This window comes from Podarcis pityusensis (genome assembly GCF_964106645.2).
Source record: "Podarcis pityusensis genome assembly, chromosome: 8".
NCBI lineage: Eukaryota > Metazoa > Chordata > Lepidosauria > Squamata > Lacertidae > Podarcis > Podarcis pityusensis.
Window position 1 is genome coordinate 8,473,990 of NC_138033.1, and position 19,058 is coordinate 8,493,047.

At 48.8% G+C, this 19,058-nt stretch overlaps 2 protein-coding genes across 4 annotated transcripts in view; one reads left to right on the plus strand and one right to left on the minus strand.

Annotated features, from left to right (window-relative positions):
• Window positions 1-7,448, plus strand: part of NPAS1 (neuronal PAS domain protein 1) — a 100,922-nt gene extending 93,474 nt beyond the window's left edge. For all 3 annotated transcript variants that reach the window (XM_081018689.1, XM_081018688.1, XM_081018690.1), the window contains exons 11-12: window positions 1,601-1,698; window positions 4,446-7,448. In XM_081018689.1, the coding sequence (XP_080874815.1) occupies window positions 1,601-1,698; window positions 4,446-5,647 (1,300 nt within the window). In that variant the 3' untranslated portion in view covers window positions 5,648-7,448. The remainder of the gene's footprint in view (window positions 1-1,600; window positions 1,699-4,445) is intronic.
• Window positions 7,449-9,733: 2,285 nt separating this feature from the next.
• On the minus strand, window positions 9,734-19,044 carry TMEM160 (transmembrane protein 160). Its single transcript, XM_081019458.1, has 3 exons — window positions 18,845-19,044; window positions 15,775-15,867; window positions 9,734-10,580 (listed from the first exon to the last, which is right to left on the minus strand). Exons 1-3 carry the CDS (start codon window positions 19,035-19,037, stop codon window positions 10,324-10,326), a joined length of 543 nt encoding a protein of 180 aa, XP_080875584.1. The 5' UTR covers window positions 19,038-19,044; the 3' UTR covers window positions 9,734-10,323.
• Window positions 19,045-19,058: the final 14 nt, after the last annotated feature.

Consider the following 19,058-nt stretch of genomic DNA (forward strand, 5'->3'; position numbering starts at 1 on the left):
TGCCTGAGAGTAGCACAAGCATTGCAGCACCAAGGTTGGCAATGGAAAAAAGTGAGCACTGGTGTCAGACATAAACTCTCTCTCACTCCCTAGAGCCCAAGCCCCAGATACGTTTGGACTGCCATATTCACTGTGCACGTCCCTCTTTATTTCGCATGCCCCTGACATCCCAAACGGGTCTTGGGGCTCCAGGGAAGAATGACGCCTGGGTTCTGAATCGCCTCCTTCCATTGCATCGGCTGCCCTGTGACGATAACTTGCTTTTGGGGGGAGGGACTCTTAACTTGAACTGGTTCCAGCTTTGCTCGCTTGACAATAAAACCCCCAACCCTGCTGTTTTTGGTATGTGTGCATGTAGGGTGGTGTTTTTTTTAAACACACACACACACCCAATCCACAAGGGAGAGTTTGTGATTTCAATCTGTCCTTGTTTGTTCTTGGACAATGAAGCGCCAATGGTCCCTCTGCTGTGGCGGCGGCTGTTCCGCTGATTCTAGCCTGCAGGTGGCTGGATGTGTCAGCTCTTATTCAAGTTGGCTTTCTTCAGTCCCCTTCTGGTTTGCAAGAGGGTGGGAGGAGGGAGTTGCGGCGCTTATTTTAATCCCTGGCCTCTCAGCGTTGCCACATGTCTGCTAAGCAGGGAGACTGGATATCTCTCTCTGTCTCGGCTTCCTTGCTGCCACCAAGCGGCCGCGCTTACGAGATCCAGCTATGATCCTTCACGATGCCAAAGTCCCCAGCGCCATTTCAAAGGCCTCCTCTTGAGGGAGGGATGGCGCAGAGCAGTGCCCCAGAGGTGGAAATGGTAGGGAATGTGTACAGGAGAGAGAATTACCGTATTTTTTGCACCATAACACTCACTTTTTTCCTCCTAGAAAGTAAGGGGAAATGTCTGTGCGTGTTATGGAGCAAATGCCTACGGATGACGGGGGGATCTGCTGCAGTCGTGAGCAGAGGATCCATGGTTACAGCCTGCACCAAAAAAATCATGCGCCCACTGTTGCCTGGGGCCACAATGGTGCAAAAACATGGTTACAAAGCATGGATCCACATGGATCCTCAGGATTTTTGCATTAGGCTACCCCAAACTCACCGTTAGATCACATGTCTGTGGCCACAGCATGAACCACAAAAATCATACATCCACTGTTTCGTTTAGAATATTTTTTTTCTTGTTTTCCTCCTCTAAAAACTATGTGCATGTTATGGTCGGGTGTGTGTTATAGAGCGAAAAATACGGTACATTTCCTTTGCATCCTGGCACAAATTCTGCTGCCTTCTGTATCCCGGCCACCACTGGAGGTGTCCCACTCTGAAGTTCTTTATACTGCCTTCCGGCAATCCTCCAAGCTGTTGTGGGCGGAACGGAAAAACGGACCCTTCTTTGAGGCATCTCCTGGGCCCGGCCTGTGGCTTAACCCCGGCAAAACATCCGAAACCCCAGCATCACCTCTGAACCTCGCAAAGTGCCTTCTAGGGGAACGAGCCTCCCTTGGCAAGACGAAGATATATCTTGAATCTTTGGAACGATCCCCACATGTGCATTTCCTTAATCTTCTCCTTCCCTTTTTTCTCTTGTTTCACTTTTAACCCTTTCCAGCAAGCCGGAGTGTAAGAACACTGTGCTGGACATATTCCAGCTGCCTGGGATCCCTGCAAGACAGACGGAGGCCGTTGAGGTGGGGCCAGAATTCAAAGGTGAATAAAATGAAGCCTTGGACAGGGAGGGGAGGTTAGTTTGCCAAGCAGACGAGCTCTGTGCATTGCTAGCGGAAGAGATTTTGGCAAACAGGTGTGGGCTGTCTCTTTCAGCAGAGCTCTTAGGTTCTTGCCTGCTAATAAAACATAGCAAACCTACTATTTCCCCTTTAAAAATCAAAGGGCCCCTTTTGCTATTTGTTGTTGTTGTTGTTGTTTAGTCGTTTAGTCGTGTCCGACTCTTCGTGACCCTATGGACCAGAGCACGCCAGGCACTCCTGTCTTCCACTGCCTCCCGCTATTTACCAGTGTGCTTTTGCTATTTACCAGTGTGCTTTTTTAAAAGAGAGTCCTGGTGTCGGCGCTGCCTTCGCTCTTCTCAGCCCCTTGGTGAACTGCTGCAGGCTGGTGGTGTTTTGTTTCTCTGGCCCCAATTCAAGGTGCTGTTTTAAGCTTTCAGGGGCTTGGGACCCTGGGGGAACTGAAGGATTGCCTGCTTCTGCGTGTTTCTGCCCTGCATGCTCCAGTCATCTTTTCACACCAGAGAGCCCTCAGCCCCATGAAGCACAGTGGGCACTACCTTTAAAACCCTAAACGGCCTCAATCCAGTATACCTGAAGGAGCGTCTCCACCCCCATCGTTCTGCCCGGACACTGAGGTCCAGCGCCGAGGGCCTTCTGGCGGTTCCCTCGTTGCAAGAAGCCAAGTTACAGGGAACCAGGCAGAGGGCCTTCTCGGTGGTGGCACCTGCCCTGTGGAACGCCCTCCCACCAGATGTCAAAGAGGAAAACAACTACCTGGCTTTTAGAAGACATCTGAAGGCAGCCCTGTTTAGGGAAGCTTTTAACGTTTAATAGGTTATTATATTTTAATATTCTGTTGGAAGCCGCCCAGAGTGGCTGGGGAAACCCAGCCAGGTGGGCGGGGTATAAATAATATATTATTATTATTATTATTATTATTATTATTATTATACGGTTATGGTCCTGACCTTGTGGCACACGCCCTGCCAGTTGGGGTGCCTCAGGTCCTGTTTGTTGGCCATGGTGCTGAGCCATCAGAAGTCTGCACTCTGCCCAATCATTCTCCCTCTAGCAACAAATCGCTAGTCTTGGCTTATTAGAGCCTTTCCCAACCGGGCTCCTTTTAGAGGTTTCGCACTGCAACGCCCATCATCCCTAATGCTGGCTGGAGCTGATGGAAGTTTGCTAGTTCGTTTATTAAATTTGCATGCCGCCTTTCATCCGAAGATCCCAGGGCGGTTCACAACTTAAAAAAACAAAATGAAGACATTAAATACATAATAAACAAGTTGCAACCCCAACCAGGATTCATGTTGGGGGCGGCTGCCCTACTGCAGTAACTGAACTAGTCCTCATGGTTTGTTTAGGAGAAAACAAATTTGTTTTCACAATTTGTTGTTGAAGCTGCAGTTCAAGACAGGAGCGAGGAACCTCAGGTTGGTCCTTCGGGTCTCGCTGCAGGTCATGATCTTACTGCCCTGCTATGTGCCCTTCTCCGTGCAAAGGCCGAATGTGGATGGAACAAAGCTCCTCACTTGCCTTGTGCGTTGGTGTCAAGTGTGTCCCAACCCCATCCTTTCTTGCTGCTGGGCAAAAGGTTTTGCTCTGCATGGATTCTGCTTCTCATCACTTTTGCCTCTGGCCCTCCCCACTGCTGGTATGTGGCCCCTGGAAAGTGGCCCTTGAGGGTACAGTGGTACCTCGGGTTAAGTACTTAATTCGTTCCGGAGGTCCGTACGTAACCTGAAACTGTTCTTAACCTGAAGCACCACTTTAGCTAATGGGGCCTCCTGCTGCTTCCGCTGCGCTGCCGGAGCACAATTTCTGTTCTCATCCTGAAGCAAAGTTCTTAACCCGAGGTAATATTTCTGGGTTAGCAGCGTGTGTAACCTGAAGCGTATGTAACTCGAGGTACCAATGTATTATTATTATTATTATTATTATTATTATTATTATTATTATTCCACACTTCATCTGTAGGTCTCAAGGGGGTTTACAGCTTAAAAACAAAATGCATAATAAAAACAAGAACAAAATAAACCAATAACCCCCCACAAACATATTTAAAAGGGTTTAGGATCTTAAGACAGCCCGAGGCATGGCTCAGTGCGACCTTCAAGCTGAAAAAGATTCTCCACCCTGCTGCTTGGGGGCTCACCACGTCACCCAGATGCGGGCACTGTACTGTTATAAGTGGCCAGTGAAAACGTGGCTGTTTAGACTCTCTGCTGATTCACCTTTAACGTCCCAGTTTCAGAGGATGTTTTGTATATTGTTATGGGGGCTTGGCCTTAAGATTTTTGATGGGGATTGCTGCATTTCTTGTTGTTATTATTATTATTATTAGCCACCTTTAGTTCCTTTGAAAATACATGAAGGGATAAATGAAATTACAGGGAGGATGTTCAACCTTATTGAGTAGGTTTCCCCCCTCTCCAAGGCGGAAATTCTGCCATGCTGGCTTTTGAGTTCCTGCTGTGCCCAAATCCACTTCAAGGCTTTCCGGAGTAGCTTTGCCCTGTGGTGGTGATTATTAGCTGCGCTGCTGGCAGGAAGCTGCTCTGAAGCGAGGTCTAAACTCTCCCCCAGGTCTTCTGCGGATAGAAATTTTGCTTGGCAAAATAAATCTGCCCAACTCCTGGCCGTGGGAAGATGCTTAGCTCCCTGCTGCCTCGCTCAGTTGATTTTTTCCCCTCCTGTCTCCCCACCTGATTTCCCTTTCAGAGAGCAGCCTTGCCAAAGAGAGCAGCCAAGGAAGGAAGCTTTACTCCCCCAGCAAACCTGGCTCCCTAGCCGAGGGCTACCCCCGGAGCGTGGCGGAGGCCGGTGCCCGATGCCGCCTGGCAGAGACCGATTCCAGCGGCCCGGAAACGAGCTACCGGGAGGAGGAGCTGTCAGACGGAGGCGCCGGGAGCGACACCGAGGGACCGCCCAGCAAGCGCATCAAGCTGGAGTTCCCGCCAGAGAGCCCCTCGCGGGAGGCAAAGGAAGCCAGCTCCGAGGAGTCGGACAGCGGCAGCGAATCGGAGCTGGGCCTCCTCCCACAGCAGAGGGCGCCCATGGCGAGGAAAGCCAACGGCTGCAAGGCCGGGGGGCGGAGGAGCGCAGGGCCCGGCCGCCCGGAGTTTGCCTCCGTCATCCAGACTCAGAAGAGCTCCGTTCTGAAAGCCGCCCCAGCACTTAGCATTAAATCTGAGCAGCCCCCCGGTGCCAAGGGAGCCCCCTGGACCTGTCCTGCCGCCCACAAGGGCAGCCCTTACACTGTGAACAAAGCACTTAGCTTAGAGAAGCCCTCTCTGCGGCCGGCCTCTTCTCACCTGTACGTCTCCATCCCGGATTCTGTGCTCACCCCGCCCGAGATGGAGAGCGGCGCCCCCAAAGGGCCTTTCGGCACCTCTCCCCGGACCGTCCCGGCAGCCTCCTCTTCGGCGGACACTCTCTCGCCCCCGCTCTCGGGCTCCCCGTGCGAGGAGAGGGCCACGTCCACGCCCTTCACGCCGCTCCTCTACCCCGCCGACATGGAGGTGCTGCAGCGGTTCCACGCGGGCAACGTGGTTGTGCCGCTGGTGCACCAGCTGGGTGGCCCGCATGCCGGCACATCCGGCTCGCAGGGCCTTTACGCCACCAGCACCATCCGGTACGCCCCTGCCGACATGACGCTCGGCATGCAAAGCAACGTGCTGCCGCCTTCCCACCCCATCAACCTCATGGACATCGGCGGCGCCGAGGCCAAGACGCCCCGGGAACTTATGTACCACCACCTGCAGCGGTTGAACATGGTCGCGCCCTTTGGGAACTCGGCCGGCTTGGCCCAGATTTCAGGGGGAGCCTTTGCCGCGGCGGACTCCTTGTTTTCCACGCTGCCCTTCTCGATGGCTGGCAGCGGGGTCCACGGTGCCTCGGCTTTGGAACGCAAGGAGGACTGAGTCCGTGGCCAAACTCTGTACCATCCATAAAAGGTCCTGTGTGCCCCTTTTAGAGGAAAGCTCAGCGCCAACTTCCCTGCCACCGGGGGAAGAAATCTTTGTTCTCTAACCAATCCCTGCGTGTCTCAACTTTTCATAGCACCCCTTTCTAAACCTCTGGCAAATTAGTAGCGTGACCATCTCCTCAGCAGTCTTGTGTTCCACTCTTGCTCCTTGCCTGGCCCCCCAGATGCTGCTGTTTGAAACTGCTGTTCTGGTTGCGGAACGAATTCAGGAGTTAGCCCAGTGCAAATGCGGAGTTCGGGAGTTTAACCCAGGGCAAAGTCGGTGCAACTTTCCTGGGAAAGATGAAAGAGGTATCCTACATTCGTTCTGGTCTGTCTTCCTGCTGCTACAAGTTGACTTCCTTCCTCCACCATGTTTGCTGGGGACTTTGGGGTGGGCTTTTTTTGTATGTATGGGGGTTATAATTAGGCCCTGCAGGTTTTTCTGTTGAGAGGACCATCTGCCTGCTAGCCAAGGCGAGTGTAACTCGAAGAAACCTGCACATGAAGAGCAGGGTGCCACCACCCCTGACTCAATCCCCCAATGTGATTACATCAGTGTTACCACTTTTGCTTCTGTTCTGTCCACACTGCACTATCCCTTACAGCACAGCAATTGCTCAAAAGTCCGGCTCCGAATTATAAACAAAAAATCCAGGTGTGGCAAGTATATCTGAGTCAACCCTTTGGGTGCCCTTTGGGCACTCCCCTTATCTCATATAGCCTCACCTTCGTCACGCTTCCCCCTTCTGCAAATAATGGATTAATAGCTTATATGTTTTCTGTGTGCTCAGATCAAAGGGGAAAGAGATTACTAAAGCTGTCTTAACTGCCCTGTTGCCAAGGGTTCTGGCACTAGCTTAACAGTCTTAAGTGAAATGTGGGTGCCAAAAGGTGACGGCTAATTTCCCAGTGGTTACAACTTCTGAAAGTGAAGGAAGATGCAGTGTGGATGAACCAATAATTGAGCATGGACAGTTCTAAACAGCTAACAGGGTGTTGATTCTGCTCTTCTAATTACCAGGTGTTAAGACTTCTCATCCGCCCATTTGTCTACCAGTGGCTGTTGTAGCAAAATGGAAATTCTGTGTGCAGAGGCAGTCTACCAGAGTGACAGATTTGGGGTGGGGTAGATTGGGAGAACCATCACCACCACACCGTTCCTAGAAGGTTCTGCCTGGCCACTGTTGGGAGATGGGGGAAATGGTGGACAAGATGCACCTCTTTGATGGTCCAATCCTGCAAGGTTGCTTGTTCCTCTCATCACTGTGCAAACACAGCTGTTGCTTTGATCCTGTACTCAGTAGAAAAAAGCTTCCACCATTGAGACCCCTTGGGACATGAAAAGGACCTTTTCCATCCAGAGCCCAAAATGCAAGCCAGAAAAGGGATGGAAACAGGTAGGTCCTCATCGTATGTGATGACAGCACTTAAAAAGGTTAAAAAAATGTTACGCCATAACTTTTAGCACTTATTCAGAATAAAGACTACTTGTACAGTTTGGTGGGAAAGGGTGGGTGGGGGGAAACCCACAGCAAGACAGTAGCACTTGGATGATGTGGTATTTTTCTGTGTAACTCATCGCTAAAGATCTGTGTGTGTGCGCGTTTTTTTCTTTTATTAACCTACGGTTCTCGTTGGATAGATGAATGTAGTTTCCACTGTTCACTTGTTCTTGACATTTTGCTGCTTCTTTTGGCGATCTGGGGTTTCAGAGAAAATGAAAATAAATGGGACTCTGTTCCTGCCTAAAATGATTTCAGTAGGCGCAACCATTTTTCCTGGCAAGCTTAAGAGCAGTAAGATCCTGTCGTTAAAATGCCTGTGTGTGTATCCTCATTTTGAGTTACTTAACAAAAGGATCCCCCCCCCACACACACACACCAAAGAGAAATACTAACATACTTGAAAGTACTTGGAATAACAATGTGATGATTTTTTAGGGCACACACCAGCCTGAACACGCATGATTCCTCTGCAGTCTGGTCTCCCCTGAAATGTTTGTTTGTTATTTGGATCAAAAATTCCAAAGTGTGTTTTCTCAAATTTGCTAGTGACAGGATAGTTCAGTCGGTAGGGCACGAGATTCTTAATCTCAGGGTTGTATGTTCGAGCCCCACCTTGGGCAAAAAGATTCCTGCATTGCAGGGGGGGTTGGACTAGATGACTCTTGTGATCCCTTCCAATTTTACAGTTCTGTGATTCTGCGATAAAAGCAGAGGTGGTTGCCAAGTACCATCAAGGACAGGTGTGAAATTCAAAGCAGCCTTGGCAAATTGTGAGCAATTACTTGAAAAGAAAGGAAATTCGGCGGTGCTAAAGCACAAGGAAGGGTCTCAATACCGTCGAGAAAAGTGACTGCCTTCCTCGTTGCCAGCTCAAACATTCAAATAGGACAAGAGCTACTGGGCACAGGGTCACGTAAGTGTATAAGGTGAAACGTGAGAGAGCTGGATAGGTAAGAAATTTTCCTCCCACATAATACTAGGAGTTGGGGCCATCTGGTGAAGTTGAATGTTGGAAGATTCAAGAAAGGACTTATTCACACAGCACATAAACTGTGAAAGCAGTTCCCCCCAGAGGTAGTGACAGCCACCTACTTGGATGGCTTTAAAAGAGACTTTTTAGCAATTCACGGAGGACTCTGTTGTTGGAGGCAGGGCGCTTCTGAGTTGCTGGGACACACAAATGGGGGAAGTGCCGTTGTGCTCAGGTCTGCTTCATTTTCCACAGGCATCTGGTTGTCCCCAGGGAGAGCAGGCTGTAGGCTAGATGGGCCTTTGGCTTGATCCAACATGGTTTTTCTTATGTACCCAGAGGGGGAATGAAGTCAAATCACAGCCCTTCCCATCTACGTCAGCTGCATGCTATGCATCCACGTCTGGAGGGAAGAGCTCTCATATTCCCTATTATAAGTGCATGACAAAGCCCCTGCCCGTAGGAGCAACACAGCTCAAATGAGGCTCAACGGGAAGGCCTGCAAACACACAGACAGCTCTACCCAGAGCTGCCTCTTGGGTTTGTGGGTGCCCTATTGGCACTTCTGGTAGAAACATTGCTGGGAGTAGTGTTCCAAGCGAGGCTTGGGGGTAGTTCTAGCTTCTCTCAGTGCTCCAGAATGCTCAATGTAGTGCCTCTCCAGGACATGCTGGGAAATGTTAACTGGTGGCTTGTAGACGCAGCTGCCAGGCATTGTGGGGAGGGGGGAGTGGCTAGGGCAGGCATTCGTGGTGGTGGTGGGCCCTGGCAGCTTCACTGGAGTAGCGAGCTACAATGTGAAGAGTAGGATTGTGCCAACCTTTATAGAAGGGATGCAAGGGGACTTCTGGGTTCCATGCCTCGAGGGTCCCACCTTATCTCAAGAACCACTCTCACACCTTGATGTGAAAAGTGTGGGAAGCTATGAAGGGAGAAGATGGCCTTAGGTGCCAGCTGGCAGAATCGATGAAATCGCTTTTGTCCGTACCCTGTTTTCCCGAAAATAAGACAGTGTCTTATATTAGTTTTTGCTCCCAAAGGTGCGCTAGGTCTTATTTTCAGGGGATGTCTTATTTTTCCATACGGTACACATTTATTGTCTAATTGTGAGTCAGCCAGACCCCATCAGGGCAGAGCGAGCAGCGGCAGGTGGCAGCTTGTCCTGGTGGCGGCGCAGGCTCTCTGATTTAAAGAGACCTCGCACTACCTGAACAGCTCTGGCTGTGCTGCAGCCAATCAGTGAGCTGCATGGAGTCACCCGCTGCTACGGTCCAGAGGAGTCAGACACCTTACGGTAGCTTTGGTGCCTTATATTCCGGGGAGGCCTTATGTTCAGGGGAGGCCTTATTATCGGGGAGGTCTTATTTTGGGGGGGATGCCTTGTATTACAGCAAGAGGCAAAACTGGAAGTAGGTCTTATTTTCAGGGGATGTCTTACTTTCGGGAAAACAGGGTAGAAGTTAGTCTGCCCAGCTAAAACCAAGAGTTGCGTGCCCGGCTGCTATCAGAGGAAAGAGCGTGAGCAGTTTTTTGTCACCAGGTTTAGAAAAAAAAAAGTAGGAGATTTGGTTTTGGTGTCTTTAATACAAATGTCAACTGATTTGGACAGGTGGAGCAAAGAAGGCATGGGCCAGAAGAGATACACCTGATATGTGAGGAGCAGGAGGATTGGGGAGCATAAGCAACACTGGGAAAGCAGGACCAGGCTTTACAGGAGATGCCAAGAGAGCAGGGCATTTCTTACAATATCTTTAGCCGATAAATATCAGCTAGTATATCAATTAACTGGTTGAAGCGGGGGGCGGGGGGCAGAGCAGAGCAAGACCAACTTCAACAGAATGCTTACGTGCCAGAGATCCCAGTTCAGCAAGAGTGCGTGCTGCTGGCTCAGCAGAGTGTCCTCTGAACAATTCCCTTCTTTGTCGTTGCCAGTGACCTGATTTTTGCTACTGTCACTTTCCCAGAGCCCATCTGGAAAACCTGAAATAAATACAAAGCAGCCAACACATCCGCTTGTCTCTTGTTTGCAAGGAAGCCGCCTCTCCTTGCCCTTCAGCCCAAAAGGCAGAAGGATTCAAACATGCCGGGTGGGGTGGCCTTAAAAGCTGCAGTCCACAGAATACAATTGCGTGTCTGCACAAGCCAACTGGGCCGTCACTTATCCGACTTCCCGTCCTCCTTTTTCTTGTCCTGACACTTGTCGTTGGGGTCGTCCTGGATGATCTCCACCTCCAAGCGCCCAATGTAGAGGGAGATGGCACACAGCCAGAACAGTGCCACAGTGGTGACTGCAGCACAGTTCAGGAGAGCCGTGGAAAAGGACAGCATCATGGTGCGACGGAGGAGGAAGAGGCTGACGAGGTAGGAGGCGCTGCCGTACGAGACGCAGATTCCACCCAGGATGAAGAAACCTGCAAGGAGATACAAAAGTCAGCATTGGGCAGTACTAAGCAGTGAATATGCCTGTCTATACAACTCAACAGCCTTCTACTAAAAAAAACAAAAAAAAACCCTATGCGTGTCTGGATGGGCTTATACTGGAGGGGAGAAATCCCTTATTAATTCTTATGTACAGTGGTACCTCGGGTTAAGAACTTAATTCATTCAGGAGGTCCATTCTTAACCTGAAACTCTTCTTAACCTGAGGTACCACTTTAGCTAATGGGGCCTCCTGCTGCCGCCGCGCCATTTTTGTTCTCATCTTGAGGTAAAGGTCTTAACCCGAGGTACTGTTAGCGGAGTCTGTAACCTGAAGCGTCTGTAACCTGAGGTTACCACTGTATTCTTTATACATTCAGACCTTCAAGCTGACATTAAAAAGTAACATGAAATTTTATTAGACCAACAAAGTTTGAGCTAGGAGCATGCATGCCTTCAAGACAAGACAAGCTCTTCATGGGCTGAAAAAACAAACCATTGATGAAAAGTTCTACATGACTCTAAAGCCTGCATAGGTCCCTGTTAATCTTGCCTACCTCCTGTCTCTAAATTAATATGGTTACCGATCTCTACTGAGTTTCCGTATTCACCTGAAGTGGCATAGGCTCAGAAAATTAAGTATTTAATCTGTTCCTCCAAATCTGGAGGTTATTTGATACACAAAGAGACCCACTCCAAGTCTCCTGCTGTAGTGGTGGAGGGCAAGATCCCACTGGGACAGGGAATATGGTGTGAAAAGCCTGGAGAGGTGAGAGGGATTCAGTTGGAATGTTTGACATGCACACTGTCTTGCAGAGGTAATATCCTATTTCCAGCATGATGAACCCAAAAAACAAAACATGCCTACTCCACTGGTTCCTCAAAGATAAAAGCTTGCCCAGAATTATTCCGCGCCACCACCCCTTCATACCTATTGTCATTTCTCAAAACCATAAATGCCATTTATAAACTGGGAACACCAACACAACTAATTGTAGCTCAGTTTCAAGTATGAGGATCCACTGCCCTACTGTGGTATAAATGAGAAACACTATTTTGGAACCAGTTGACAGATTTAAGAGTCAGCAGTGACTAAATCTTTTTCAGGCAGCCCTCAATATCCCAACAATATTGACTTTGCTGTGTAACTGCTACTCTCTCTCCCACCCCACTACACATATATATAGTGTCTGTGAAAGAGTGGGATCTTTACCAAAGCTGGTGCAATTCAAGAGGATGCTAGACCTAAAACTGGTTTTCTACTTGCGTGCCTAGCTTCTGCATTGCATATGGAGGAGGGTACATTAAAACAAACTTGTCCATAGTTTCAGATTGCCCCCTTCACTGTGCTGGACACATGACAGTCTGAGACTACTCTTCTTGCCTTCTCACAGAGTCCATCCAGCAACCTCCCTCTCCTGACTGCACTGAGGTGAAAGAGGTGAGGATACTGTAAAGAAACCCAGTATCTGGAGAAATTAACAAAATGCAGCTTATCCGCAGAACTATGGCTTGTTTTTAGGAAAAGCTATTTGCATTTGGAAGATGGCGGAATTATGCAAGCTCATAGGTCACTGCAATCTGCATAATTATCAGCGTGCTGAATTTCCTTTAAAATGGGGAAGGAGGGGCGAGAGAGGGAGAACCACTTTAAGGGGCCAAGTGTATGTTCTGGTGCCCTAGCCTCTGGGGAAAGGAACAAGTGCTACTCTTTGCAGCATCAGCCTTAACTGCTGGCCTGACTGCAAGTGCTGGTGTGCTGGGGGGGAGCAAGTAAATGGAGAAAGAATTGAGATATTGTTACCCTGTTGGGTAGGTGGACATACAAAAATGGAGCGAAGAGGACAGAGAAGCACCTGGCACAGCCTGGTGCTTAGGGAGCAGAAGGCCAGGGGGCCAGCATCTCACAAAGGACTTCTGCTGGGCCCCTGTAATGTAGATTTCTTATAAGCAAGCAAGAATGCCATTCAGAGTAGGGAAACTTGTGACCTCCAGATGTTGTTGGGCTCCAGCCCTCATCAGCTAGTGTGGTGACTGGGAGTGGCCACTGGGACCACATAACACCGGTCCTGAGAGATCTGTATTGGCTCCCAGTACATTTCCGAGCACAATTCAAAGTGTTGGTGTTGACCTTTAAAGCCCTAAACGGCCTCGGCCCAGTATACCTGAAGGAGCGTCTCCACCCCCATCGTTCAGCCCTGGACACTGAGATCCAGCGCAGAGGGCCTTCTGGCATTTCTCTGATTACGAGAAGTAAGGTTACAGGGAACCAGACAGAGGGCCTTCTTGGTAGTGGCGCCTGCCCTGTGGAACGCCCTCCGATCAGATGTCAAGGAAATAAGCAGCTATCTTATCTTTAAAAGACATCTGGAGGCAGCTCTGTTTAGGGAAGTTTTTAATATTTAACACTCAATTGGGAGCCGCCCAGAGTGGCTGGGGAAACTCAGCCAGATGGGCGGGGTATAAATAATAAATTATCATCATCATCATCAATGGTCAACTGTTATAGTCGTAGTCCAGAAGCAACGTTGGAAGGGCAACAGGTTCCCCAGTCCTGATGCAGTCAAACCCTGCCTCCTCTTGTCTCCTTCCCTGCTTATTTTCACAGACATCAGGGCACATCAATTTCGACTTTCCGTTTTATTCAGGCTTAAAGAGTTCAAGCCGCTCATTTCAAAGAACAAACCCTCTGCTTCTGCTACCTTCCTCTCTGCACACCTGCTACCCCTTCCTGGGCATTCCATGTGGGCAAAGGGAATACATCTGCAACTCAGTGGATCCTCAGCCTCTAACTGCCGCTGCTGGCCTTGAGCTTTTAAAGTCGGCTACTTCTCCCCACCCATCTTTTTCCTAGGGAGAAGCAAACTGCCAAGGTCGCTGAAACAGTCCCTGTCTGACTTTCAAGGCTGTAGAATCGTTTGCTCTTCTGAGTGCCGTTTACAGAAGATGACATCACAAGAGCTATTAGTGTCTGAAATGTCAATTGAAACTTATTAAGGTTCCTCTTGTCTTTTGACTCACTTATTCAGAGAAGCTCTTTCTCTGGCTCTAACCATCAATTAGCTCTTCCAAATGTTGGAAGAATGACTGCCCCAGTCGTAGACAGTACAGTGTCTACAGACAAATGTTGCACAAGGTGCATCTCAAGTAGTCATTTGCTACACGGCAACAGCCCTAGAAGAACAGCCCGCTCTTTTCCGGTTTGCAAAGTCTTCTCAATCCAGTCACTTTTAAAGCCATTTTGACTCCCCACCTGCAGCAGGGCAAATAAACAGGTCTGTTTTGCAAACGGGCAAAACAGGCTGTGATGCTAGTGTCCACTTCCTGAGCTCCAGAGTTACAGCTGCGGTGTGTCGACATTGGCGATATACCGTGATGTTGAAAAAAGCTGTGTTGGCCCCAGCCAGCGAGATGCCAGGTGAAACTGCTGCAGCTCTCGTTGTGGGAGCTGAGGGGCTTTCACCCACTGCCTCGGGGACTGCGGCGGGTGGGGGGGCTCTGTAAAATTGCTTGACAGCAGCACGCTCCTCAGCCATGCAGTTTAAAGAAGCGGAGGAAGGAACAAGCTGAAACGGCACCCCACCGATTCAGCTTGATTCTCCCTATGTCGGGGCAGAGTGCAATGGTGGTTTCACCAGCGGTATATTGCTGGTGAAACTGCCACAGCTTCTGCCTCTAGCTCCCAGCTAGTTTGTTTCTCCCTCAGCACGCTGGGGGCAAAGGGACTGAAGAGCAGTGATAGTTTCACCAGGAATATACCGCTGAGTGAAGCTATCATTGCGGCCTGCCCCCATATACTGGTCCTGGGCAATACAGTGGTACCTCGGGTTACATACGCTTCAGGTTACAGACTCCGCTAACCCAGAAATAGTACCTCGGGTTAAGAACCTTGCTTCAGGATGAGAACAGAAATCGTGCTCCGGCAGCGCGGCGGCAGCAGCAGGAGGCCCCATTAGCTAAAGTGGTGCTTCGGGTTAAGAACAGTTTCAGGTTAAGAACAGACCTCCAAAACGAATTAAGTTCTTAACCTGAGGTACCACTGTATATCAATATATCACCCAGGCCTACTCTCCTGCTACGTGTGCAAACTATACCGCTTGTGGTTGCATCCTTTCTCTGAAGAGCAGAGGGGCAGAAGACCAGAGGCTAGGTACCTTCTATTTCATCAGCTATATTGGAAGACCTTGACCAAGTCTCAGAAGATGACCCATGGGGATCCACCCTTAGTGTTAATTATCCTTACCACAGCCCTGAAAGGCAGGCCTGTAATTTATTCTCATATTACCAGTGATCAGTGTTAGAAACTCAGATATATAATCTAATAGCCAAATGGCACTTTAAACGTGGGCTGCGGTCACCATAATGGAATATCGAGGTTATGTCTCCCCCCCACTCCATGGTATAATGATATTATTCTTATTCTGATTCTTATACTGCTTTATATTTTAAAGAACAAATCTCCAAGCAGTTTACAACACATTAAAACATCAAATAAAACAACGCAGAATAAAATGAATTCAAGCTACAAGGGAAATATTTCAGATCCTTCTCTCCGTGACATTTTGCTTTCCTCAGTGGCCAACTTGGCACCCACAAATCGCCACGTGGTCCCAAATGGGCCCACGCTAGTCATAAAATGTGCCTGGCTAATTTCGAACACTGCTAATGATGTTTAAAAATTGAATTGAATTAGAAAAGTGTCCTGTGCAAATTGCGGAAATTTTCCGATACCCTTGACTGGAGAGTGATGTAATTTAGCACATATCACCTGTATTTAGTAAACAAGGCTAAAAGCGTTCAAACCGTCAAGCTTGCCTAATACTGTGGTTACAGTGGGCATCCGTTTGTTGTTACTAACCATCCTATGAATCAACATTTTTTCCACTCCACATCACTGCACACTGCAGATGAGGCAATTGTATGGCCTGTATGAACCCACGATGCGAGTTTCTGATCCAAAGGATAAATGAATCAGAGCCATGTAAGCTGACTTTGTGGCTTCTCACTTCTCCCTAAGGAAAGGGTGTTGGCCTGTTGACACAGGTAACCCCTTCTATGATTGTTATCCTCTTAGAAGAATGATGCCAACAACATTTTGATGGAATGATTCCTTTATCTATGGCAGCAAACTAAGATCTGCCAATATCCTGTCACTCCACCCTGAGTATCGACTTGCTTGTTACCTACCATAAGCTGCTTCGCGCCCCATGTCACTCTGAACGTAAGAAATCACTCCAACACCAGTAGCCAGCAAGCCATTCCGAAACCAGGAGAGGAACCCTGGTGAGAAAGGAGGAAGGGAATAAGAACCGTCTCCTCTGTGTTTAAGCAGACATGGTTTCTATCAGATTAAATCAATACATATTAAGAATGCTAATAGTACACCCTACACATATCTACTCAGAAGTAAGCCCCACTGAGACATACTCTAAGGTAAGCCTGTAAAATATGATAGTCCAGTGCTACTGTTAATAAACATAACTGTCACATTACTTTACAGAACTGGTTGTTACAAGGATTAACTAAGACAATACAGTGGTACCTTGGTTCCCAAACTCAATCTGTTCTGGAAGTCCGTTCGACTTCCAAAACGTTCACAAACCAAGGCACGGATTCTGGTTGGCTGATTGGCCCGGAAACAATGCCGACAGCCGAAATGGACGTTCGGCTTCCAAAAAACTTTTCGCAAACCGGAACACATACTTCCGGGTTTGCGGCATTTGGGAGCCAAGCCATTCAGGAACCAAGCTACCACTGTATTAATGAAGCGTTCTGAACACTCAAAAACAGATATAAACGTGCTGCTGTTGTTTCAGTTCTGAATATCTTTAAATGTTCTTAGCTGTTAATGTTTTAGTTGGTTTTTAAGTTATTCTTCGTGATACTGTTTGTAAGGATGAGTTGAAAGGCAAGGTGGGTTGAAAGGCAGTGGAAACAGCCATGGTGATTTAATAAGCATTCACGTTTCATAGGAAGGATTTGTTTGTTCCTATTCCATATATGCCACCCCTTGATTCCAACAATGCCAGGGTGGTTTACAACAAAAGAAAAGTGGGGAAGAGAGAAGAGCCCAATGAGCTGCGAGCAGTAGTCCAGTTTGGGTGTTTCCTCTACAACAGCAACCATCACCACTCAAGAATCATATTGAACATTCTTCTCTTGAAGCGAATTGGTTTTATTATAGAATTTTTATTGGTATGTTAGAATATTACTTAAACCACTCGGAAAGGTCTGGCTGAAAAGTGGCATATAAACATCTTAAATACATGAAAGAATGCAAGATTAAAGGTAAAGGTACCCCTGACCATTAGGTCCAGTCGTGACCGACTCTGGGGTTGCGGCGCTCATCTCGCTTTACTGGCCGAGGGAGCCGGCGTACAGCTTCCGGGTCATGTGGCCAGCAGGACTAAGCCGCTTCTGGCGAAGCAGAGCAGCACACGGAAACGCCATTTACCTTCCCGCCGGAGCAGTACCTATTTATCTACTTGCACTTCAATGTGCTTTCAAACTGCTAGGTTGGCAGGAGCAGGGACCGAGCAACGGGAGCTCACCCCGTCACGGGGATTTGAACCACCGACCTTCTGATTGGCAAGCCCTAGGCTCTGTGGTTTAACCCACAGCACCACCCAGGTCCCAGCATCAACAAAATCTGAAGCAGTAGCTAGAAACAGCATAATGATAAAAGTACTTAAAGACCCTGAACAATACTGTAATGAAGTCTTAGCTAGGGGGCAGGCAAAGAAACAAACCACAGGTGCCAGTGGAAGGCCCCAGGTTCAGTCCTGACACCTACAGTTAAAAGGGTGAAGAAGCAGATGGTGCAGAGATCCCTTCGTGAGAAGGTTCCATTCAAGAAAACTGACCATTCATAGCTAGAACAGCCAATGGTCTAATCCAGGAAAAGGCACTTCCTATAAACTGAAATGGTAAGGGTTGGTGGGAGTTAACAGTCCTACAATCTCTGAAAGACCACAGGTTCTACATCCCTGTTCTAAATCATGTTCCACATAAGAGGATCTTTAATATTTAGTTAAAATCAACAGGCAACGCTTCAATTGACTGTTTTGCCTAGTACTGTACATAAAATCAGTCACGAGCTCTGCTGATATAAAGCTAGCTATGTTTCTCTTCACAAATGATGTCTGACTAAAGAAGATAATGCAGACCTCCAGATGTTCCAACTACAACTCCCATCAGGCGCTGACCACTGTCCATGCTGGCTGTGGACCAACATTTGAAGGGCCACAGGTACCCCACACCTGGCACGAGACAGACTGAGGTAACAACAAAGCTTAATGTTTTCAAAAGTGGGGATTAGCCATTGCTGCTGCTTCCTAGAATCCTGCTTATAGGTTGATACCTAATCTAGCCTGCAGCCTTGCATCTTCTGACTCAACGTCCAGTGTACAGTGGTACCTCAGGTTAAGTACTTGATTCGTTCTGGAGGTCCGTTCTTAACCTGAAACTGTTCTTAACCTGAAGCACCACTTTAGGTAATGGGGCCTCCTGCTGCTGCCGCACCACCGCCGCACAATTTCTGTTCTCATCCTGAAGCAAAGTTCTTAACCCGAGGTACTATTTCTGGGTTAGCGGAGTCTGTAACCTGAAGCATATGTAACCCAAGGTACCACTGTAATGTGCTGTTTGTGGGGCTACCTTTTGAAGACTACCTTCCAACCAGCAGTTTGGAAACTGCTGTTAGTACAGAATTGTTTCTACAGGGAAGCGGGTGTTTCTGATCCCTTTCAACTCTGCATTGTGCACCACCTACCCCAGGCATAGGCAAACTCTGGCCCTCCAGATGTTTGAGACTACAATTCCCATCATCCCTAGCTAACAGGACCAGTAGTCAGGGATGATGGGAACTGTAGTCCCAAACATCTGGAGGGCCGGAGTTTGCCTATACCTGACCTACCCTGATGAAGAGCTCTGCCGAACTCTTAACCTTGCACATTGATAAAGGTACTGCCTAATAGCATATATATACATATAATATTGTTGGGGGATATTAAAGTTAAACATGCAATGTAAAATATCTTAAATAAGGAGTTATTTTTAAAAGCATGTTCCTAAGAGGTGACCCTTGGCCCACATTAAGCCTCCCTGTTCCCGCCCTGGAATGTCTTATCTGTCTACTTCCTGCAACAGACATTAAGCCCCGCCCTTCAGAAGCCCCGCCCACACCGGCCTTCCGCAGGCCCCGCCCTCTCCCTGCGCGCGCCTCAGCCCCCTCCCCCTCCCGCCGCCCTTCCCTCACCGGTCTCGTGAGCTTTCCTGAGGAGCCAAGCGTCTGCCTTGTCCAGCTCCGAGACGACGGGAGGTCCCGGGCCCCGCCCAGAGCTGGGCCTCGCCGCCCTCCCTTTCCACGGCCAGGCTTCTCCCCTCAACAGGCCGCCGGCCCCTCTCGCCCGCGCCACGGCCCGGCTCCACCAGGCCCCGCTCAGCGCCATGGCGGCGGCCTCGGGAAAGGC

Bases quoted from the DNA above. Each gene is read 5' to 3' on its own strand.
- TMEM160 (XM_081019458.1), bottom strand. From the start codon at position 19,037: ATGGCGCTGAGCGGGGCCTGGTGGAGCCGGGCCGTGGCGCGGGCGAGA. The intron at 15,868-18,844 runs GTGAGGGAAGGG...CTTTCTCACCAG, and splicing joins CAGGAAAGCTCACGAGACCG to GGTTCCTCTCCTGGTTTCGG. The intron at 10,581-15,774 runs GTAGGTAACAAG...ATCTCCTTGCAG, and splicing joins GGGGCGCGAAGCAGCTTATG to GTTTCTTCATCCTGGGTGGA.